The 25,140-nt window shown below is 47.4% G+C and overlaps 1 protein-coding gene across 4 annotated transcripts in view; it reads right to left on the bottom strand.

Annotated features, from left to right (window-relative positions):
- IL1RAP (interleukin 1 receptor accessory protein) overlaps nt 1-25,140 on the bottom strand; it is a 681,332-nt gene that overhangs the window by 134,314 nt on the left and 521,878 nt on the right. For all 4 annotated transcript variants that reach the window (XM_069617446.1, XM_069617447.1, XM_069617444.1 and 1 more), the window contains exons 8-9: nt 3,799-3,947; nt 1,865-2,014 (exon numbers count right to left, since the gene is read on the bottom strand). In XM_069617446.1, the coding sequence (XP_069473547.1) occupies nt 1,865-2,014; nt 3,799-3,947 (299 nt within the window). The remainder of the gene's footprint in view (nt 1-1,864; nt 2,015-3,798; nt 3,948-25,140) is intronic.

The following is a 25,140-nucleotide window of genomic DNA, read 5'->3' on the forward strand; positions in this document are numbered from 1 at the left end:
CCATACTAACAGGCCCAGAGGAAAACCCACATACCAACAGGCCCAGAGGAAAACCCACATACCAACAGGCCCAGAGGAAAACCCACATACCAACAGGCCCAGAGGAAACCCACATACCAACAGGCCCAGAGGAAACCCACATACCAACAGGCCCAGAGGAAACCCACATACCAACAGGCCCAGAGGAAACCCACATACCAACAGGCCCAGAGGAAACCCACATACCAACAGGCCCAGAGGAAACCCACAAACAGACCCAGAGGAAACCCCCATACCAACAGGCCCAGAGGAAACCCACATACAAACAGACCCAGAGGAAACCCCCATACCAACAGGCCCAGAGGAAACCCATACCAACAGGCCCAGAGGAAACCCATACTAACAGGCCCAGAGGGAACCCATACTAACAGGCCCAGAGGGAAACCATACTAACAGGCCCAGAGGAAACCCATACTAACAGGCCCAGAGGAAACCCATACTAACAGGCCCAGAGGAAACCCATACTAACAGGCCCAGAATTTAGAGTTCAGAAATATCGACCTAATCTAAACAATAAGAAAGGACTGCAAATTGAGACATACGTTCCAACAACCGTTCATGTTTAGTAACTATTCAGTTACATTTTCAGATCAATTGAATAAAAGCACCCCAAAACTTAAGTTCTACAGCCAAACGGGGACAGAGCAATTGCCATCTAACCTAATACTTGACATATATGACCCCGCTTTCTGCAGTACATATGGGCCACAAATTTACATCGTCAACATTTTTGTCAACGTTTAAAGCATATTCAACAGTTCAAAAGGAACACAGGGCTTTACATTTCAGTAGCGGACCAGAAGTACAGCATCAACGTGGATGACGCAAACGGGGTCACTCACAGTTCTTGCTAAACACACCGGTCTCAATTCTGTTCTGCACTCCATAAGAGACCAACAAATTGATGCAGCTGCTTGATCAATAGACAACCCGATGTTGACCACAGACCTGCTTATTTTGTTTAAGTGGTGAAAGGACTGGAATGGGGAGAGCCCCTCTCCTGTGCTTTCCCCGAGTGACCCCTTGATTGCCTTTCACAGCCGTTGGCCTACTCCAACGAACACTAGATCAGACTGGCTTCCTCCGACTAACGCTAGTAAAGGCTGGATAGAGGTGAGCGGAGGTGGAAAACGAGGATGATGGAAGCCTGCTTTCTGGAAACTAACCAAAAGCTCCTACTCCCAGGCATCTGAACACCCAACACAAAAGGACCTCCATTTATTTATTAATTTATTGAGTATTTATAATGCACCTTTACAACCCTGTAAATGGTTGGGGCGGGGGACTGGTGGGGAGGAAGTGGTTGTAGGTAAAGGCTACTATGTGCAAGAGCTTGGTTTTGAAGGGCGAGCAGGCTGGGAAACCAAGCAGGGTAGAGGCTAAATTGAGCATGGAGGGAGGATTAGGTTGAGCAGGAGGTTGGAGGTGATCAAGGAGAGCAGAGGGATTTCATTTCCTCTTTTCCAGTAGAGCCATCAACTTGAAGACCATCTGACATCAGTGAGATCTTAGCCACACTATTTCCTTATTACTAACCATCTTACAAATCCCCTTCCGTTCATTGTCACAGTGTCCCTGCATGATTTGTGTTTTCTCAATCACTTGCTCTTTTGTAGATATAACAGCCCCGACAGTGTCAATTTCACTGGCTTAAGGTAAGCCAACGTCCCCCAGATCCACCATTGAGATGGACCCAACATTACTTTTCCAATGAATCCGAAACATCTTCTTACCTCTATAGACTGGCGCCAAGGAGCCCGAAACTGCCAAGCAAGTTGGGCGATCAGCTAAAGGGGCCCAACACAAGAGAAATTGAAAATCGTACCTCCTACAGTTTCATCGGTACCAAAGTGCGCACGGTAGAACAGGACCATCTCCAGCCAGTAGATATGGTATATAATGATGAGAGCCACAACCAGGAAGAGGGTCACGCCGAGTCCACACGCCAGCTCTGTAACGTACCTGGGAGGTGGCACTGCAATCAATGATGGTGAAGACACGTTAGTCATGTTTCTCTATAACATTACCACCCAGTGGGCATACAAATTGCTAAGTTACATTTTTGTGCCAGTCATTAAGTATTCTGCCACTTGTACAGTGTACCATAAAATACAAGTTAGTGTCACTTAATATGGGCAACATAATCGGCATTTAAGTATTATACTTCAATATCAAACCGTGTACAGTGATACTTCAAAAGGCACTCAAAATAATTCAGAATTAAACCAATCTTTTGGCGCTGGTCCCCTCTGTCTCCTCTATATGTTGTAGGGAATGGATCAATTTGGCCAGTAGGTGGGCACTAGGACCCTGCTGGAACATCCAGACAATGATGTGTTCTGGATCAAAACCCAAATAGAAATGGGCACTGCAATGTGACGGGGCTCGCAGTTGGCACATAAAACACAACATTATGACGTGTGGCCGGAGCAGGATTAAATACACAGCAATTATTGGTAGCAGTATATGCTGCCACGAGCACAAGAATTCGGGGGAATCAAATTGGCCCCACAAACAGGCAGGCTGACTCCAGCGCAAGAGGGAGGTGGGTGCCAAAAATACTAATTGGCCGTGGTGGCATAAATCCATCCAGCGGCTGGAGTACAACATGCCACTGTAGCCAGCATCCAGGAACACTGCACACTTGAGGAATACAAGTTGCTTCCTGGATCTTTGCTGGAGCGTGAAGCTTCTCTACTGACAGTGACCATGGATTGCGTTGATCGGGAGAGGATATCCAGTACTTCAGAAGACCATACACAGACTAATGCTCCAATCACAGACCGCAGAAGCCCCACATTAACCCTCGTTACTGGGGATCTTCCTCAACACAAACCATGCGCGCTACTCCTCTGGAAACCAATGAGAGTCGCAAGGCGGAGCCTGAGTTTGAAGAAACCGCTGTTTTCTGAAGATCTGCAGATTCAAGTGTTGCCTCCTGAGTGTAGAGCCTAGAATAATGTGCAGGATTTAAGGATGCGATAACATACCACTGGGCTTGGATTAAGGGAACACTTCACAAGGACTTCCGCTGTGTAAGGGCATTCAAGGATCACCTCGGGCAGCATCAGGTGAACAGGTTCTCGAATGCAGCACAACCGATAGTGCCAGTGCATTTTCAGGACAGTGGCAAATGTCTTGAGGCATGAGTTACCATTTTCTACAGAGCATTGCAGATCAAACAGTCTCTTGGAAGACTCAGGTTTTAGGACTTGACCATCGGCCTGCCCCATAATGAGTTCCTTAAACTGAAGCTGCTGCGGATCGCGTTGAATATTGAGGGCACGGCTGTTCCAGGGCAAAGAGCCCCAACTGAAGAAGTCTTCACTGAAGGACCGTGCGTGATGGGCAGAGTGAATTAGATGGGTAGGAGAAAAAGGAAGTGCTTTACAGACGGGTAGGATGATGCTGAAAGGAGCCATCATTCATTAGCAATAGTACCTCATGTCCCAAATGGACAGTGGTGCACGGGTCTGGCAACTTCAAGGAGGGCAGGCAGAGGAGAGGCGATATGATGGTAACACTTAACTAGCTTTATCATGTACTTGAAAAGAAGTGTGTCCCGTTCATTCTAAGTGCCCAACTAAGAAATCTTAAATACACAAAAGTTAGACTTGTTGTCACAGGTTACATACACCAAGCGTGTAAAAAAATAAAATAATTTAAAACAATTAGATTCGGACACAAGTACAGTCTAGACACCATCCAAGTGCGTTCAGTCTGCCCCCTTGTTTGTTCTCCAACTCTGGTAGGACTTACCTTTCAGTTTCACAGAAGCTTGCCAAGAGACCAGGCCTTTGTCATTTTTGGCGAAACAGGTATAGTTGCGCTTCAGATCCTCAGCGGAGAAGTCTTTAATGGACAGCTCCATCGTTATCCTCTTGACACCCAGAGACTGCTCCTCAACACTGACGAGGGAATAGAGAGGAACGAATAAGAAGCCATCATTCCCTAGAGGGCTAGAAGGTTGAACCTTCTTCAGGTGGGCTATGCAATACCAAGGATATGCCCTCAAAGAGGGCAGAGTGATCAGAACCACCACAGCAATGATGCTAGCCGTGCGGGGTTGTCCAATCAGAGCAATCCCGAAGCAATGTAAACATTGTATGATACCGAAGGAACTGAGGTAGCAAAACACTAAACCAGCAGCACTTTGGTGCCAAAACTTGCAGTCACAGAAAATAACTAGAGATCTAGGAGGGCAGAAGTGGGCACTCGTACTGAACCTAAAGAACTGTAAAGCTGGCGCTGTCCCAATAATGCATTACGTACAACCTTCTGCTACGGAGCGGAATCATCTCTTTAAAAAGGTAGGTTTCATGCTTTCCTGTTCATTGACAAACCACGGTTCTCTGCGGTGTCTCTGTGGTCTTGGACGGGCATGGTTATCGACATTCACATTTTTAACTATTGAAAATCACATATGGTACCCAACTCCAGGGGGGAACCATCGATAACCATGGTTTAATGGTTTCAATGGCACTGTGGACATCGTTTGTCCCGGATCCTGAACTGTGGGAGAACTATGGACAGAAACGGATACAGGGTCCGGCATATTTGTTCATCCAGTGTTCATTTTACCTGTGGAATATCACACATTTGTGGTTTCAGATTTAACCATGTATGACTATGCTTTGCGATAGTCCCCTCTAGATCACATTGCCCCATTTTTGATGGTAGCAACGATCACTAATCAAACATTTTCATTTTAGCAAAACTATATTATTATCCCTTTCAGTCAAAATGCCTAAGAAAGCAGAAACCTGGGATCAAAATTAAGATTGGATAAGCAGGAGCTAAAAGCAGCTCCTAGGTATCCGGCATGAACCATTGACCAGGAGCTAACACTGGGGAACTAGGAGCTAAAAGCAGCTCCTAGGTATCCGGCATTAACCAGTGACCAGGAGCTACCACTTGGGAACTAGGAGCTAAAAGCAGCTGCTGGGTATCCAGCATTAACCAGTGACCAGGAGCTAACACTGCGGAAGCTGGAGCTGAAAGCAGCTGCTGGGTATCCAGCATTAACCAGTGACCAGGAGCTACCACTTGGGAACTAGGAGCTAAAAGCAGCTGCTGGGTATCCAGCATTAACCAGTGACCAGGAGTTAACACTGGGGAAGCTGGAGCTGAAAGCAGCTGCTGGGTATCCAGCATTAACCAGTGACCAGGAGCTAACACTGGGGAACTAGGAGCTAAAAGCAGCTACTAGGTATCCGGCATTAACCAGTAACCAGGAGCTACCACTGGGCAACTAGGAGCTAAAAGCAGCTGCTGGGTATCCAGCATTCACCAGTGACCAGGAGCTAACACTGGGGAAGCTGGAGCTGAAAGCAGCTGCTGGGTATCCAGCATTAACCAGTGACCAGGAGCTACCACTGGGGAAGCTGGAGCTGAAAGCAGCTGCTGGGTATCCAGCATTCACCAGTGACCAGGAGCTAATACTGGGGAAGCTGGAGCTGAAAGCAGCTGCTGGGTATCCAGCATTAACCAGTGACCAGGAGCTACCACTGGGCAACTAGGAGCTAAAAGCAGCTGCTGGGTATCCAGCATTCACCAGTGACCAGGAGCTACCACTGGGGAAGCTGGAGCTGAAAGCAGCTGCTGGGTATCCAGCATTAACCAGTGACCAGGAGCTACCACTGGGGAAGCTGGAGCTGAAAGCAGCTGCTGGGTATCCAGCATTAACCAGTGACCAGGAGCCACCACTTGGGAACTAGGAGCTAAAAGCAGCTCCAGGGTATCCAGCATTAACCAGTGACCAGGAGCTAAAAGCAGCTGCTGGGTATCCAGCATTAACCAGTGACCAGGAGCCACCACGGTGGAAGAAGGAGTTAGTACATAGTGTTCTGCAACTGCAACTTCCATATAGGCTAAAAGACTATCATTGCTGTTATTTATGACACCTTCTGCTTTATATATCATGCAGAGGGGTCCTAATGTTTATTTATAGATTGCCTCAAAAGCACAGAGTTAAATTCAAATAGGGGTGTTTGTTTGCCATTAGTTTGCCTGGAGAGCCACAAGTAGCTGTTGGTGTCAGGCTAAACAGGCTCTAATAGGCTCCCAGCTCCCCTCAATTTAGAACCCTGAGAAACCATGCAAAAGACATGGAAAATATTCCTTTTTGACAAATGTTGAGTTACAAGGGTTTTAAGGTTCACTTTATTGAATTGCAAAGTAAGTGATACACAAGGTGAGAACTACGATAGGAATGTACTCATTCACGCGAGAGAGAAAACACTACCCGTGCAGTTCTCCGTCCTCGTAAAAGATGTTCCCACTCTGTCCTGCATAAGATTTACTTGTATGCAATTGCTCAATAACTGGGATAAAAAAGAAGTCTGATTAATTCAGTGTTTAAGGAATGTAGGGAAAGGGAATCCTTGTGGTTAGAAGAATGAGGTTTCCGATTTGGGGCTAAGTGGAGGGGGCACTCAAAAATAAAACCGCATTTATTGTCACCAGAAAAATCTATTTGTTCCCCAAACATTAACCCTATTCGTTAACCCTCACCAAAGGCTCTGCAGTCAGGACATGTCTCGCACACACTTAAACTCAATTGATCACTACGCTTGGTCTAAAAATGGTCAATACATTCATTCAGGTTGTTTATTTTCCAACCCCTCTTCTCCACGACTAAAATGGAACATCTTTGCAGCCTCTCATAGCAGAAGGTTCCAAGAGGGAATCACTGATGTAGATTAAGGTATTTACCAACCTTGTGCCGCTCCTCGCTCCATACCCCTATAAGCCTGCTCTTTGAATAATTATTTGCATTGATATTATTGCATTCCCTTACTGTAGCCCGTTGTTGTACAGCACACGGCTGCCTCACGTTAAGATGGCCTGGGAAGTCCCACATTAAACAGAAGTTCTGTTTAATGTGGGCCTTTCTCTGGGGAGAAGTTATGGCTTCATTGGATGAGACATGGTATCCCCATTTTCTCATGTGAGTAACCCTCCCATATACAAGACCTTCATGGCCTATTGTGATAGATCCAGTCCTTCTCCCATGAAGTTTAGGGAAATCACCCTCTCCAATTTCCCTCAATCATTCAGAGTTCATTCACCATTTAAGACTACTGTAAATGGTTATTTAAGTTTCTCAAGTCAATCCTCAAACGTGAACTTCATCTCCCAGAATGACCAAAGTACTGGAACGAAGAAGATGAACAGAACAGTGAAGATCGGTGAAAGACTGAAGACCAATGTGCGTTCTAGTGTTTGCAGAAACGCACCTATCCCTGGGATGCTTAAATGGCAAATGAAGACGAAGAGACTAAGAAGCAGTTAGCAGCATGGTGAAGTAAGTCAGCTCACCAGATAAGGGACCACAGGCTGCATGAGGTGGTCACGGTGCAGGAACGGCAAGAGCCGGTGAGTGCTTCCTGGGCCTTTGCAGGTGACAGAGAGCAGCACTTTACTTACCGGAGCCTAGAGAGAGGCAGACGCATAAAATGTAAGCCCTGCATGATGAAGGAAACCATGAGAAGAACCTGCGAGAAGAAACAGGAGACGATTCTCCAGCTGACCGCAGGAGAGATGGAAGACAACAAGAGCCGGTGAGTGCTCCCAGAAGCATAGGGGCCCCTGGGGTGTGTCACGGGCAATGCAGAGTAAATGAAATACAAGTAACCAACAGAGAAAGAAGGAATGAACTTGATGTGTTGAGGGGAATTAGACAACAAATAAACCCCTTTCAGATTAAAGGATATATGCTATGTACATATTTTCGTGAGCTATAGTCAAGTCGTTCATGTTGCATTCAGCTTATGCATTGGTTAAGTTGGTGTTCTACATTTCTTATGGATGTTATGTTAATAGTCTTTATGTAGAAGTGCATATTTGACCTAGTGTCTGCGTTTCTTCATGTTGAGTACACATGTTTCGTGTCTGATGCATGCACATGTAGTGTCGCCATGTTGGCTTGGTTTTACTCATGCCATCTTCAGCTTAGATCGTGTCCATCTCCTGCTGTACCTGCCTGGGATAAGGCTGGTACCATTGTCTTATTGAGCAATGTTTCTAACCTGTGAGATATTGAACTGGGGGAGAGACAGAAGCTATGGATGATGCGTTCATCTGTCCCGCATCATCTAGGTTTGTACTTAAACAGTATCTACAAACAAGTCTTCATTATTTTATGCATAATGGCACTAATCCCGGTAACGAGACGTTTTTGGAAGACCTGTTTCTTACTGAATGCATAGACATGGTACTCAACTCCGTTTTTTACGTTAGTAAAGTTAAGAAGCACCGTGCTCATGCCGATGTTCCATCTCTCCTTCCCAGGTACAATTGAATGACTTTACAGCCACATCTCAGAAAAAAGAACGGTTTACCGGGTTGCAAAACAATTTCCTCCCATGAAGTACGTTAGTGTCCATTTCCCCCTCAGACTCTTGACTTTCCAGTGTTATTGAAGTGAGGTCAGAGTTGGGTGACAAGCGTGGGTGGGCTAGACAAGGCCATGCTGTCCATCTAATGTTGACCTGAGGAGGCTGGCTGGGTGGGTGCATCACTTCACATGATCTGCCATATCGGAGCTGGCAATCGGGTCAGGTTTTCAGCTTCGGTGCCAATCGAAGACAGCCACCACGTTATTAGACTTGCCTTCCTTTAGGAAATTTCATCAGCTCAACACATCCGAGTCCTCAGAAGCGGTCACTGGCTCTATTAAGAAATGCCAGACTCAGTGCGCTGTAGAGAAAGTGTTCATATGTCGAGACAGGTTACTACGCGGAACCAACAGAAGCCAGTGTAAGAGATCAGTGCTGTACAGCGCATTGCATGGTTGGGGATGGCCCCGTCAGCCCCATTTATCATACAGCTACATTAATATGGTTTTGGCCCCTCACTTTGCTTCTGGGCTCTGTGCCAGATTCTAGTACACTGAATATTAGAGAGAGGACAGAGTTGGATCCTTTTGGAACTTTGGGATGTCGCAGGTCAATGGAAATTACTTGACTCGTTTGCACTGAACTTGGAGGGAGACGGGGCAGGTGGCGTGTGTTCATCTGCATCAGGTTCCTAGTGTGAATGCAAGAAGCCGAGACAAATGACTCAGAGTGGATACAAACCTTCCAAATGAGCCCTTCACCAACCAGGTAGACAGTGTATCTGTTACTGCTTTTGTTTACACGCTTATTTGATCATTAACGAATGCAGGAATCTGTTAGGTGTGGATGTCTCAGAGACAAGAGTTGCTTTCTGACCCTGCACCACACACAGATCTCCCTCTGGGATCCCTCGGTTTGTTTTGCTATGTATTGGGAAGCAAGAAGGATGTAGTTCGAGTCTACATTGTGTCGGAGAAGCCATGGTGGGTTTTAGTGAGAGCACAGGCTCCCATGCTGCGTGCTATGGAATCCAGGATACCAGATTATTTGCTTATGCAGCTGCCCTACCAGGCCTCAAGGGATTTCTGAACCAAGGATGATACATTATGTCCCAAGAACCTCAAAGAAGACAGGCACCATTTAATTTTCTAGCAAAACTGAGTGTAATGGGTACTGTGAAGGCATCATGAAGCAAGACACAGACAACCGATTTCAGATTTTAAAAAAAGGTTTTATTACCTCAAATGTCAGGATGGTGGAAGACCTAACTTGCCCTATTTTTTAATTTTTTATTTGATTTAGTTGATAATCAACTTTTCTAATAATTTTATACAATTACACAACAAGGAATACAATGCAGACTCAAAATACAAAGTACAAAAACACACCTGGAAACACATAAAAGAGAGCCACCCATGATAAAACACATGGGGAAATACATAAAGAAGGATGCAGTTTGCTTATTCGCTTACATTACTTTCAAAGGCTACTCCCATATAGAGAGATGCATATCATTCTTCAATAATCTTTTGTCATGAACAAGCACCATCAATAGACATATAGCCCAATACAAGAATATTATTACATAAGTACTTCACAATAACCTTGTGTCACAATTCATGCGTAAGAGTCAGCAATTATTTTACACCTAAAATCTTTAAAAGAAAATATTTTGTGTACTGTGCATTATTACCCCTTGGAAGCACCAATCTCAAAAACTGCACTATTGCAATCCACTCTTTCTCTTGGTGTAGAGAACATAATTTGCCATTTCCGATCTCCCGAGCATTGGGGATAGAACACCAGTACACTCTGAAAACATCGTTCACGTACCGACCTTAATGCTGATCATTCAATTAACAAATGTTGAAGGGTTTCCTTTGATCGACTATCCAAACAATATCTACAATAATTTAATTCATAAGCAATAAGTTTACGCCTGGCCAATATGTCACATGTATGCCACAAATGGAATCTGAATCTCAAAAAGTCAGCACGAATGGAAGGATATGGGGCTTTCTCTAGCTACAGGGCTGTCACTCGATATGGTTTTACCCCAAAGGTCCAAATGTTGAAATCTTTATAGAGGGTACATTTGACTAAAGTATCAGCCCAATCGGCACGATAACTCTTCACTTTCACACCCTCTGGGTTCTGGAGCAACAGTTCAAGTGTTACATTTGCATCGTCCATAATATTCAACACCAACTTCAACCGTTTTCTTGGGAATATGTTAGATGGTTTTAACAGAGTCAAGGCTAAAACGTCAAGAACTATGCCACTGTTTACCCCCAACATACACTTACGTGAGAAGGCACATTGTCTCCACCTTATCTGGGCATACAAAGACCAGCCCTAATTCATATCGTATCGGTGCCATGGGTACCACATTAGGCTGTCCTAAGGTCGCCTTCCAGTACTTTGATTCCAAAGTCTCCCACAAGGATTTTTTTATCTAGGATTACACCCTCTGTGCCGTACAATAAGATTGGGGTCACTTTCATTTTTATAAAAGTCCAGTACGTCTTTCAAAGAAAATTTACCAAACTTTTTAATTAGAATTTCAGTTGAAGTAACTTTGAATGCCTCATTAAATTCCTTTCTACTGTGCCCTGTATATTCGTAATTTCGATCCCTAGATATTTATATTGCGGCACCTTTTCCAATTTAGCGCCCTGGATTGACCACGAATGCAGGGGGGCAGGCGTGCCTATTACCCAAGGGAGGGGTGCATGACATTACCTGAGGTTTCTCCACATTAATAATCAGACGGTTTTCGGCGGCATAGCCCCCTAGTCTTGTTAGCATACGCTGGAGACCTTGTGGGGTTTGGGACAGTACTACCAGGTCATCCGCATTGAGTAGGTAGGGTATATGATGTTCACCTATTCTAGGAGGATCACCCATACAGTCCATGAATTTGTGCCCCAGGTCCAAAATGAAGAAATTAAACAGAAAAGCTGCCAACGCGCAGCCTTGTTTTAGGCCCCGTTGGGTTAGAATTTCCGAAGACAATTTCCCATCTAAGGAAATCCTGACCCTCATTGATGTTTTTGTATGCAGCAAAATAATTAAGGACAATAGGGATGACGGGCACTCATAAGCCTGAAGTTTCCGAAACAAGTCACGGTCCACAGAGTCAAACGCCGCTTTAAAGTCGATGAAACCCATGAACAAGGGTTGGGATCTTTCGACCTGCTGTGCTTGGATTAAATTTAGCAACATTATATTAGGGATTGTACCCAAACCCTTTACAAATCCTGCCTGCATGGGGGTACCAACTTCTTAGTTTTAACCCACGCTTGCAAGTCTCGCAGTAGAAGTCGACAGAATCTCTTTCCAGGGACGTCAAGCAAAGAAATAGGTCTATAACTGTTTGGGTCTTGTCTATCCCCCTTTTTATAGATGGGGATAGTTATTGCTTGCGTCCAGGAACAGGGTAGTGACTGCGTTGAATTTATTGAGGAAAATATTTTAAATAAGACGGCTGCCCGAGCCTCAGGACATTTTTTTAATTCGAAATTGGAGAGCCCATCAGGGCCTCTTGCTTTCGAATTTGAGGCAGAGTTAATCAAGATAACAATATCTTCAACATCAAATTTCAGATGAAAGGGGACCTGTTGTCTGGAGGGTTCATAAATACGCAAAGGGGATGGACGGGCATAGAGCTGCGAAAAGTGAGTTATCCACTTCTGGGTTGGGACTGTATTCACCTGGAAGCTTATTTGTAAGCCTAAGGTGGAATGATTTATAGTCGCCCATATTTTTGATATATTTTTCCCAGCTAGATTTTTCAGCATGCTCGCTGCATCCTCTTGAAACAGAGCTGCACGTTGACCTCTCACCCAATTTCTATATACATTTTTCAATTTGGAGGAGAGCATTTTTCTGTTTGAGGGCTTATTTTGTGCCACTGAGATCGGCGCGTAGTTTTGCTTTCTTTTCTTTTACTTCCTTATTGTAAACATGGAGATGCTGAGCCGGTAGCTTGTTGTTGCTACCTTGGGTATGGCTACGGCGGATTAAGTCTAATCTTTCATTATTATCATACCTTAACAACTGGGCATAATTTTGGTGACCTCCCTCAAGTAAACGGTCCAGGTTAAATACCTCCTTCTCTGACCATCAGAGTTTTCTCCCTCCCGCATACACTTCACCAATTATGTCCATATGTTTTGACTCGTTCCCACCAGTTATCGAGTCACATGACCAATGACTAATGAGCTTCTAGTTTGTTATGATCACTGGTCTCTGTTTTTACCACACAATGCCCTATCCTAAGGTGGGAGTTCCCTACCTAAAGAAACGAAGGAAAGTCTGAGTCAGAAAGGTCAACTTCAAAGTTTGTGTCCAAAACCTATACATGCCCTCACAACTAAGACAAAACCGTGTGCAGAGAGGTCAATTAAATATTGTTCAAAATAATGTTCTGAGCTCTTTCTAGCTCCTGGCTTAATCTTCAGCTCCCCTTCCCCAACGTCAAGTAACTTCTATCAGAGTCCCGAGATTTCAGGCAGTTCCACAAAAACCTTGGGATTCCCTTCCCCAAGTTCAAGACAGTTCCCCAACACCTTGGAGTTCCCTTCCCAAATTCAAACAGGCACCTTGTACTTTTTCTCAATCTCTCAAAGTTCAGGATCAATTCCAGATCAACTTTATACTGCTCTGGTTTTCTTACGAGTTCATGAGGTTGCTTTCCCTTGGTTTGCTTCAGCAACCTCCTTGGCTTTTCACAGTTGGGGCTCACTGTTCTAGGCATTGGTGTCAGACCGCATGGGCCACCCACTACATGTCGCGCAACCAGGCGCCCTAGGTTCTCCTCGTTAGCCTCTTGGCTTTGCCACAAAGTGTCACAACTCCTTTGCCAATCTTTGGCCTAATCACACTGTATTCTTGTCTATATTTCAATCTTATGGAGATTTTGTTTCTTTACCACTTTGTTCTTGTGCTCACTTTCAATTTCCCCATCTCTGCTCTTTCTTTCGTGGTTCATACAGTTTTATATTTTGCTTTCAAAGGGGCAGTATCTGGAGTTCATGCACATTTGTCATAGGCTCATAGCTTTGCCCAAAAGCTTTCGTTTAGTTCAGCTATTCAATCTGCACAACCCTTCACGCCGCCGCTTGTAGGTTAAATGACTTGATATTTTCTCCAGTTCGCTTTTTCATGTGCATGCATTTCATTCATTCAGCTTCCATTTCAGGTTTCCCCACACATCCCCAGGAGTGCCATGGTTTGAGTGGCGCCCCTCTGCACTCACTGGTCCTCGGTGACACAACATGGCAGGTGTACACTTAGCTTCCACCTGCACGTCTGTTTGGTTCGCAAGCCCTGCTCGCACTTCGGTTTTGCTCTGCACACAACTGGCAGTTCTGCTTCCCTTCTGCAGAAACTGTCGGTCACTCGGCCTCCTCTCACTATGCTTGCCGCTCTGGCAGTGCACTTTTCACCATTGAGGCCTTCCCAAATATGGTTCTCGCAGCCCATTGACTCCCTAGGCTCCACAGACTGTTGGGTCCTCCTTCTGCCGCCGTCCTGTTTCTCCTGCAGGTCCCGTCTCAGCGGCCTCCCCACAAACAGGTTTCCCTGCTGGTTTAGTCTCCCATACTGCTGGTGTCCTCCCTTCTTATACACCTGAAATGACGAGAGGTTGCAGGTGTAAATTCCAACGTGCAATTGCCTGGTTGCAATTAGAGGAGATCTTTGGCTGTGCTTGACCCTTACAGGGCTCTACAGGCTTCTTCCTTGTCTCAGTACTAGAGTGGTTGAATGTGTTACCTAGTCTCCACTTCCACTTCCAGGTACAAGTGGTTTGAATGCGGGGAGATGTGTTGTAATAGCCTATAAAGGATGGTGAAAGGTTAGATTGGTCTTCATAATGAAAAGAGGGGTTCCATGTCTCCCCTATGGGTACCCCACTCAAAATCCCCAATGACTCTCCACCCAGGTGATCCCCTCGCTTCTTCTCCCCCAGGGTCAGGATCCAAGATAGATGGCCTTTCCCATGCCACCTAACAAAGGATCCATGGGGAGCAGGAGTGCGGATACCCTCAGGTTTTTCACAGTATGCATCCTTATTGGTCTTCCTTCCCACAGAGACATTTTCAAACTAATGTGGATTTTATTTTTTTATTTAGAGGGGTACACTTACGGCTTGATGCGCATAGCTTTCTGGTTTCTATTAAGTGAACAAGGATCACTGCAGGTGAACTGTGATCCATGTAGCCCAGGGAACTTGTCTCTGCAATTGCATGCATGGCTTTTGAAAATCATGAATGGAATGGAGTTACCTAGCCCAACCGTATTTGGCAACACTACTTTATCAAATATGAGTGAACACAGGCCACACACGTTGCCAAGCCTTAATTTGTGCAGAAAATGGTAAACAAAATGTGAACTGCAATTCTGTGGATGGGCAAGGTCTTATCTCAGGCGGCTGGCTGCCAGCCCAAACTAGTTAATACTGGGGCCAGGAGAAGTATGCAGGGTAACCCCTGGTTACCCAACCTTCGCCCCAGTCACATGGAAGGGGACAATAACAGTCACATCACAGGCCAGTCTGGACTCCCTCCACCCAATCAGCCCATTGGGGCACACCAGCCATAAAAACCGTAACTCAGCCAAACCCTTTGCAAGAGCTTCCAGGGCAATAAGGCACTGTGTCCCCAAATGGCAGAGCATATGGTGCCCTCCGAGAAAACCCAAAGCTGCCACATGGAAATGGAAGCCTTCCTTTTCAGATAAATGAGTTTTCTAAACTCAACTATGGTAGTGAGCATTTTGACACAGTTAGATTCACAAGTTAAATTAAGTCATTTTACAACGTTCACAGGTTCCACAGTGAATTATGCATGTCTGTGGACATAATTGTGTCAATCAGTGACTTTCAAACACCGAGGACACAGCGCAGGAAGCAAAGTTACACTAGCATTGCTGCCTGGCAAGAGTGTGCCATGCCAGGGACACAGTGATTGAATTGCATCTGCCACCCAAGATAAAACTGTGCGTGGTAAGCTTACCACGCGTTTCTCCACCCTCTAATGCACACACTGGTTGCACAGGAGACCTTCACACACACGCAAAACACTACGGAGGGTCCAGGGAGAAAAACGGACAAAAGATGGTGGACAGGCCAGTTATTGGCGCAATTCAGCCCCTAAATCCCAAGTCAGCTCCATGAGTGTCCAAAGAGGGAGAGGGAACTGGGGGATGAAGGGTGCTGTGATGAATACTATGGAACCCTACCTAAGGCCTCCTCCCAGGTGGCCAGGGAAGGCAGGCTCTTCCTGGTCCGGACCCTGGGGGTGGTGTTTAACCAGGAGGATCACCTGGGAGCCTCCTCCCGGGTGGCCAAGGGAAGGCAGACTTCCTGGTCCGGACCCTGGGGGTGGTGTGAACCAGGAGGATCACCTGGGAGCCTCCTCCCGGGTGGCCAAGGAAAGGCAGACTTCCTGATCCGGACCCTGGGGGTGGTGTGAACAAGGAGGATCACCTGGGAGCCTCCTCCCGGGTGGCCAAGGAAATGCAGACTTTCTCATCCGGACCCTGGGGGTGGTGTGAACCAGGAGGATCACCTGGGAGCCTCCTCCCGGGTGGCCAAGGGAAGGCAGACTTCCTGATCCGGACCCTGGTGGTGGTGTGAACCAGGAGGATCACCTGGGAGCCCCCACCCGGGTGGCCAAGGAAATGCAGACTTTCTCATCCGGACCCTGGGGGTGGTGTGAACCAGGAGGATCACCTGGGAGCCCCCTCCCGGGTGGCCAAGGGAAGGCAGACTTCCTGATCCGGACCCTGGGGGAGGTGTTTAACCAGGAGGATCACCTGGGAGCCTCCTCCCGGGTGGCCAAGGGAAGGCAGACTTCCTGATCCGGACCCTGGGGGTGGTGTTAGCCAGGAAGATCACCTGGGAAGAGAAGGGCCCCAGGAGAACCGGAGGACTTTGTGGAACGAGGCAGGGTATCGTCTTCCTCAAGGAAGGGAATATCATATACACCAGAATGTGTAGTGGCTTGCTGTCAAGAGAGCTTTCATTTTCTCAAGCTAAGTGTCAGAATGTGGGTGAAGACAGACAATCCTAACCAGGCATTTATTGAAATTAAGAAACCCCTTTTGAAGTCATGACATTCATAGATCTGAAATTCAGATGAATCCCAGGTAAATAACAGTCTGCAAATGTTACCAATGTAGACCCTGAAACCCCCCCACATCCTTCTGCAAAACCAAATACTTCATTGAATCCTTATAATACTCCTTTAGGGAATGTGTATGGGAATAGAAGTGACCATGGTGATCATACATTCATTAAGAAATCCAAGTTTCAAAATGTGTTCTTCAAGTCCTACGTTTCCCAAAGTGCTGGTGGGACAAAGAAGAAGTCTGCAGAGGCACAAGACTGCACGTGGCAGCCTATTCAGGATAATGACCCACACCCGAGGAAGACTGGCAAGCACAAAAGGCCCCCTCAAGTGCAGGTCATTGAGGGGAACAGCAGCAAAAGGTTCAGCAATTTTGACACCTCCATGCGGCAGCAGAAGTCAGAGGAGAGCCAAGACGCCGGGAGAACAGTGGTGTGTAAAACGGATGCCAGTCCTGAGAGGGTCTCCTATGCTCGGTTCCATGTCATTTCATCGTCAGGCATTTCAAATCCTGCAATTTAAATGTGTATGGCAGTTCATCGAATTTCTTTTTTTGAGGGGAGGGTCATCTCCCCAATCTCCCCTCCTGCACATATTTTTATCTATACCCAACCACTTATCTGCCCTTTCCCACCCCCATCCCCAAAAATTTGATGAACTGTCAAACATGTTTAAACTGCAGGCTTTGAAATGCCCGACTATGAAAGAACGTCGTACCCTATGCTTGAGACCTTGACTGCAGAGGCTGCGCAGCAGGAAGCGTTTGGCGTGATGGCTCGCCCCGTGAGGATTGCAGTTGCAGAGGTCATGCAGTGGAAAGCACACCATTTAACAGTTTTCCTCACTGGCAGATAAGCACTGGTGGCAAGCGCACCCAGGAGCGTTTTGACAGCCAGGAGAGCTCTGCTGTTGACAGATGCCGGCCGTGGGTAGACACGAATGAGAGGTTGCTGGGCTGCACTGGAAAACTGAAGCAGAGGACCGGGAGGCAGCGAGGCGAACAGACATGCACACCAGACCCTGTAAATTCACTGCTAGATTGTGACCCTGGAGTGCTCTAACCAGCCGCTGGCCAAGCCCAGGGGCCTTAACCTCAGAAACATTATAAACAAAGTAAAGTGGAAGAAGAGGAAATAATTTGAATACCAAACTAATGTGAAGCAGGTTAATTCTTCTGTTGCAAACCAAGCTGAAAAGGAGCAGATGGCAGAACAAGAACCTAATGATCAGACCAGAAGAGTGCGATTATAACATCGTGGATCGTATTAAAAGCCAACAAGGGCAATAACCCAAGAAGAAGTACAAACCACTATTATAAAGAACCAGTATTGCCCAAGCAAAAAGAGCGCATTTGAGAATGTCAGTGTTTGTAAAGACTATTGCCATTATGTAAAGGAAGTCATAAGAGGACATGGTTTAAGCCCACATTGTCAAAGCCAAAGAAGTAAGAAAGTGACACAGAATCCTCATCAGCATTTGGTTCGTGCGGAAGGGGAGAAACAAAAGTGGCAGGAAGGCTGCCCTCCTGATCGAAGGCATTCAGGAAGAGTGGAGCTTAACCTGCATTGTGTGGGGCAATCACACAAATAGCACCAGTGTGGTTCTTGTTCTCTCAGAAATACTTGAATTCATATTGTGGAGCAGATGTGAGAAAACTATAGTGGCAAGAGAGCTGCCCTTCTGATAAAAAGTATTCAGGAGGAGTGGAGCCTAACCTGTATTGAGTGTGGCACTCACACATTTGTAACAAACAGCACCAGTGCAGTTCTTGTTTCCCCTAAAGACATTCTTAAACTTGATGTTGTGGTGCAAGAGACATTGCGAAGCTAGCCCTTACCACAGAAATACTTGCATTTAGTAGTTTATTCTGGCCTGGCAGGAGAGTCCACCCGAGCAGAGAACTTTGGAGTAGTAGGCCTGGCAGGTGAGTGGACCAGGTGGAAGCCATTGAAGTACTGTGGTGTGGTTAAAAATCTTGAAGTTAAAGAACCACTAAAGTGTTTTGTGTATTAATGCAGAATCATCCTGACAAATTAATATCACTGAAGCAAATGTGTAAACTGCTGCAGCATTATTTAAGCTGATAAAGTGGTTTTGTGAACTGGTGCAGAAATAATCCAACAGAACTTTTTGTTGAAACTAATGAAATATGGAATAATTAATTGTTGAGGAAAATAAGTTGTTTCAAGATCTTTGTCGCAAGTGAAAAGAGGAAAAAACTTGTGAACTGTTGGCTTTACTCAAGTTGGAACTTTGTGTAACCAAGTTGGAACACAGAGCACTGAAGTGGAACTTTGTTATGAGCCAGGATTTCCTTATCCTTTTGGAACTGTTGAACAAAATCCTGCTTGAATTTGGGGAAGGGGAATTCACCCAGATTATAGGGAGAAATAATTATCATGATGTGACTTTAATGGTTACATTTGTTGCTGTTGAACTGACATATATTACCTTGTTAGGTTGATAGATGTACAAATGTGAGGGACAGAAAACTTTCATTCGAGTGTTTCCTTCAGTTTATCTTAGGCAGGGAAATGCTGGTCGGGATAGTGCAGGGTTTATCCAACATTTTGAGTGTAATAAAATGGCATCCTTTTTAAAACCTTCTCAAAGTTGTCCGCCTCACATTTCTGACCCCCCACGAGGCCCATGCCTTAACCTGATAAAGGCATTGCATCCCTTTGTCGAAAGTGGTACAGGAGCCTCGCGGGTGAGAAAAGCAGCATATCCACTAGAAAGGCTACGGGGTGAGATGGACCCTGTAGTGGGAAGAGCAGCCCATGGTAGTCTATCCCTTGAAGAATATGTGAGAGGAAGGGAAGAGGGGAACCCTTAGTGGGTAATGGGGGCCCCCACCTTTCACCATGATATGCAGAATGATAACCCTTGATCAGGAAGCAGCGTGCCAGACACTTTTCTGGTGTGGATTACAAAAGCCTGGAGGGCGTTATACATTTTAGGGAGGACCTGTGGCAAAGCAGTATCCCTCAGTGTTGAATCTAAGAGCGTGGGGGGCAGGGAGGAGAGCTGTAGCCCCACGATAGGACTAGTCCCAACAATACTGGTTGACCCAACCTGGCTTTGCTGGTTTAGGCCAGTCCCAAGGCAGGACGACCCCTCTCGTTCTAGAGAAGCCTCTAGAGCCATAAGGATTTCTCAACCACTTCCTTTGTTATGGACAAGTGTCCCGGATGCTATAACCGAGCGGCTGTGCAACACGCAACAGAAGCGAAGGGAAACCAGCGTCCTTATTAGTTCAAGAACTTACACCTTTCCGCTTGCTCCATCCTGACAGATTACATTATCAGATAACGTGATTCTATGAAAAAATGTTCTATATTGTTCTCGTTAGACGTGTAATCCCCATAGGCGTTTCTCCAAACCCTAGCCTGGCAGTTAAAAGCATGTTAAACATGTATGTCACGCGTTTGTTGGATCTGCCAGAGATACAGTCTACCTCTACTGCAATGGTCAGAGGCCACCGGCTCGCTGGCTACGAGTAAATTGCACTTTGGCACCTTAAGCTGTGCCATCCCCACCACATAGCAGTACTTGAGCAAGTTCTAATGTATAACAAAGGCAAAGCAGTGGGCACCAGCAGCACGTGTCCTCCGTTGCCGAGTACCAATTATGCATTGGAGTGAACACTCAAACCCAACAGTCCTCTTTCTATGTTCTCAGAGCAGAAGGCAGGGGCTGCTCACAGGGCTCGAGTATGCAGGGCTAAGACGACAAGTCACCCATTATCCACATGTTATAGAGGTTTGGATTCCAAGGCCAGCACACAGGTTGCCTGTGATCAAAGACTACAGTCGTATCCAAATATCGCTTTTGAGAGTACTCGTTTCATTTGCAGTAGAAAATATGAATTTGCACTCATACATGGCACACATAAATATTGGTAGCATCCGCACTTTACAGTCAGAGTTTGCAACACAGATCAGGACAATCGCTTGGCAAAAACAGCGCAATACTTCTTGGTTCACAATTTACTCAAAGCTTAAAATTGAACATTTTCAGGGCTGCAAAACTAAACCAAAGGGACTGACGCAGCCAACATCCCACCTACTCTTTGGCCAGCGCATTTCCGAGCACTTTATGAACCTGCGAGTCAATGATTTGGAGCCAGCGGCCGATGGATGCTAAGTGCCAGCAAGTCTATGCAAAAAGGACAAGCATATTCGTCTTTGGCACTTAAGGGGTTAATATCCCAGCGAGTGGCCGAGGGTACTAGCAAATACCCATAGACTTATCAGAATAACCTTGCGGTCTGAGCCCCCTTTGTAGCCTAGTTTTATAATTGTATAGAATGTTCATGTGTGTTACCTTGATTTTGGACCACAGCTGCTGCTGTTCGATTTTTAAGAATGGAGAAAAGAAGAGCCCAGGGAAGGATCTCCCCAATCCATTCCCTTGCTAACGTCAATGGCAACGGGGATACGAAGAGCCCAGGGAATGATCTCCCCGATCTCCTCAATCCATTCCCTTGCGAATGTCAATGGCGACGGTGAAAAGAAGAGCCCAGGGAATGATCTCCCCGATCTCCCTTATAGATTCCCTTGTTAACGTCAATTGCGACGTTGTCTTTAAAAGGCTCCGAGTCTGGGTCTCTGCATCGTCTGTAGTTAGTATTTTAAAAGGAGTCTTTAGCCAAAATAAAGGCTCAACAGAAAATTTTTAGTAACCGCCCTGCTGCAAAAAATTACAGTTCAGAAGAAAATGCCCTTGTATTTGGGTTTTGTGGACTTCAAAATGGCCTTGGACATCGTGGATAGGTGCTTTTGATCGCACGTTTTAAAAGGAAAAAGCTCTACCTCCCTCCCTCCCAACCATGATCGTCAAATGCTCTATAGGTGCAATGCAGCCAAAGTGTGGTGTGGTCCTGAAGGTGAATGCACACAGATTTGTGGTATGGGTAGGGAGTTAGATATGGGTGTGTTGTTGGAACCCTCGCTATTTTTATTATACATAAACGATCCAGCATTACTCACCAGGAGCTGGATTGTGATGCCCTAAAAATTGGAGGCACCGGCATGGCCATTTTACTCTATGTGGACAACGTCGTTTTAATCTCTCCAACGGCACATGGATTGGCCAAGCAATTGGACATTCATAGATCCAACTTTAGCAGAGCTTGACTGTGAATATGGCCAAGACAGTGGGGTGGTGTGCCACCCGTCCCAATCAATACAAATATTTGATGAATAGTATAACAAATAATTAACAAAGTCCATTATTTAGGCTACTTGGGACAGAGTTTGGTGGAAAGGAATTTGGACGTAGCAAGTGCACGCATCATGAACACCTCTGTTCCGCGGGGTGAAGGCATTTCTGGAAGCTGAGGCTTCCTAGCAGTGCACCCACTGTACCAGTTCACGGTGACGTTGGGCACCAACCAGGAACTTTTAGGCATCCAGAAGACCCATTTCTGCCTCAACCCCTTTCACGATGTGACGTTTGATAAGGAACAAGTTACTTACCTGTAACTGTTGTTCTCCAGCATGGGTCTGGCATGGATTCACACGCTCATGAATATTCCCAGTCAGGCCGGGAATCCTCTGTAAAGAAAAAATCAGTATCAGTTTCGTTTCTGATTTGTCTTTCGTAGTAGTAACCAATCGCTGATCTCTGCGTCATACTGACCCCAGCCAATGACTGCCCTCTACCTAAGCCCCGCCTCTGGCAGCCATCTTCAGATTTGGTAGCACGTGAAGAGGCAGTATGACCAAGTGAAGAGCTGCAGAGGGGTAGGCGGGAGGGTTCGCATGTGAATCCATGCCAGACCCATGCTGGAGAACAAGAGTTACAGGTAAGTAACTTGTTCCTTCTCCAGCATGGGGTCTGGCATGGATTCACATGCTCATGAATATAAGAATACATATCAGTACACACATGCACAACCACGGGAGGTGGCAAAAGGCTCAACATTAAGCAATACAAAAAACTCAACATTAAGCATCTCTTACCTCCTCACCAGGCTCACCTTAAGCGAACAGGTTGCGCAGCACTGCTTGGCCGACCCTGGACTCCTCCCTGGAATCCCGATCGACGCAGTAGAATCTCGTGAAGGTGTGCGTCGACCTCCACGTAGCAGCCCTGCAGATGTCCAGCAGGGGCACACCAGATAAGAATGCTGTAGTAGCAGCGATCGCTCTGGTCGAATGGGCTCTCGGACGGCCTGGCAGCGGTCGGTTAGCCAACCGGTGGCAGTGCATGATGCAGCCGGAGAGCCATCTGGAAATAGAAGACTTCGAGAGAGCCTTCCCTTGATTCACAGGTCCAAAGTTCACGAACAGCTGTGATGTCCTCCGGAAACTCTTTCTGCGGTCCACGTAGAACTTCAGCGCTCTAGCCACATCCAGCGAGTGCAAAGTCCTCTCGGCCGGCGACGAAGGAGACGGGAAGAAAACAGGTAACACCAATGGCTCGATAAGATGGAAGTCCGATGGCACCTTGGGCATAAAGGAGGGGTGCGTCCTAAGCACCACCCTCGAGGCATGGAAAGTCAAGTACGGTGGTTTGCACGATAGGGCCTGGATCTCTCCCACTCGTCGTGCGGAGGTAATGGCCACCAGGAATGCAGTCTTCCACGACACAAACCTCATCGGTGCGGAGTGCATCGGCTCGAATGGGGGCCCCATGAGCCTGGTCAGCACCACGTTAAGTTCCCACGCCGGGGCCGGGGCCTTCACTGGCGGGAACGACCGGAACAGTCCCTTCATAAACTCTTTTACCAGTCGATGGGACCACAGGGACGTCCGTCCTGTGGTTCTGGTATATCTGGAGATCGCCGCCAGATGAATCTTAATGGAGGCATGGGCTAGCCCAGCCTTAGCCAGCGATAGCAAGTACGGCAGCACTTGAGGGGCCATAATCCATAGGGGGTTGATCTTCTGTGCTCGGCACCAGACCGAGAACCTCTTCCACTTATGACCGTAGCATTTGAGAGTCGAGGACGCCCTGGCCTTTGCAAGAACCTCTCTGCAATCGGCCGGTATATCGTAGCCTCCAATCTCTAGCGCTGCAGGAGCCAAGCCTGCAGGTTCAGCGACGCCGGGTCGTGGTGGAAGATGGCGCCTCCTTCTCTGGAGAGAAGGTCCGTGTCCGCCGACAGCTTGATGGGAGGGGACGTTGACAAGTCCAGAAGGTCCGGGAACCAGATCTGCCTCGGCCACGCCGGTGCGACGAGGATCATCCTGCACCAGGACCTCTTGAGCTGGCTGATGAGTCGAAGCAGCAACGGCAACGGAGGGAACACATACAGGTATAGGCCGTCCCAGGGGAACGAGAACGCATCGCCCATGCTTCTTGGCTGGGGAAACCTGCTGGCGAACCTCTTGCACTTCGAGTTCGTCGCTGTTGCGAACAGGTCGATTTGGGGTTTGCCCCATCGTCGGAAGAGTTGATCCACCTGATCCTGGCGCAGTTCCCACTCGTGACACGCGCACAGCTCCCTGCTGAGCGATTCGGCGATGGTGTTGCTTTCTCCTGCCAGGTGGAAGGGAACCAGGAACATCCCCTGGGCGACCGCCCAGTGCCACAGATCCTGTGCCTCCTTGGATAGGGCTGGGGATCTGGTGCCTCCCTGCTTCTGTATGTAAAACATTGTCATGGTGTTGTCCGTGAAGATCCGCACCACCTTGCCCTTGAGCGATGGGAGGAACGATTTGAGAGCCCAGAACACGGCTCGGAGTTCCAGGACGTTGATGTGCAGGAGCCCAAGGCCTCTTGCGTGGAGATCTCCGGTGTGGGTGCCCCAACCTTCCAGGGAGGCGTCCGTCGTCACCGTCTCCTGGTACGCCGGTGTCTGAAAGACCTGGCCCGCCGTGAGGTGCGCTCGAACGCCCCACCACTGAATCGCCCGCCGGAACACCTCGTTGAGGGGGACCCTGTCTTCGAAGGTGCCCGTCGCCTGCATCCAACGGGTGTCGAGAAATTCTTGAAGAGGGCGCATCCGTAGCCTGCAGAGGCGCACCAGGTAGATGCAAGAGAACATCATCCCCAGGAGGGACTATGGACCTCACCCTGGCCACGTCCGTGGCTAGCAGGCGCTGCACTTTGCCTAGAATGGTCTCCGTCCGTTCTTCCGACGGGGCCGCCAGGCGCCTCACTGTATCTAGCTTTGCTCCCAGAAACAGGGCCACCTGCGACGGCACCAGGTGGGACTTTGGGTAGTTTATGGCGAATCCCAGGTCTGTGAGTAGCTGGACAGTCCTCGCAGTGTGTTCGATGGCAAGTTCCCTCGTCCTTGAGCGGATGAGCCAGTCGTCCAGGTAGGGGTAGACGTGAATCCCCTGCAGGCGCAGCCGCGCCGCCACTGGTGCTAGGCACTTGGGGGTCCTCAGTCGTTTGTTCTGAGGACTTCCCGACGGGCCAGGTTGCGGGTCCTCTGGCCTGGGCCATGGGAATCTCGTCCTTATCTCAGAGCATAAGGACTGGATGGCAGACAAAATGGGTAGGGGCCTTTACCACCTTAGGTGCGTCCCGAGCCTTCTCCTTCGGGGGAGGGGCGACGCCTCGCTCCCCCTCTTACGAGATCGGACGGGGCTTCTCCCGAAGCTTACCCGGGGTCTCGGACTTCCTCTTCCCCAAACCGGAGCGCTGGCTCGTGGTTGATGGTGCCGGGG

This window comes from Ambystoma mexicanum, chromosome 10 (assembly GCF_040938575.1).
Source record: "Ambystoma mexicanum isolate Mex_15411 chromosome 10, UKY_AmexF1_1, whole genome shotgun sequence".
Lineage (NCBI taxonomy): Eukaryota > Metazoa > Chordata > Amphibia > Caudata > Ambystomatidae > Ambystoma > Ambystoma mexicanum.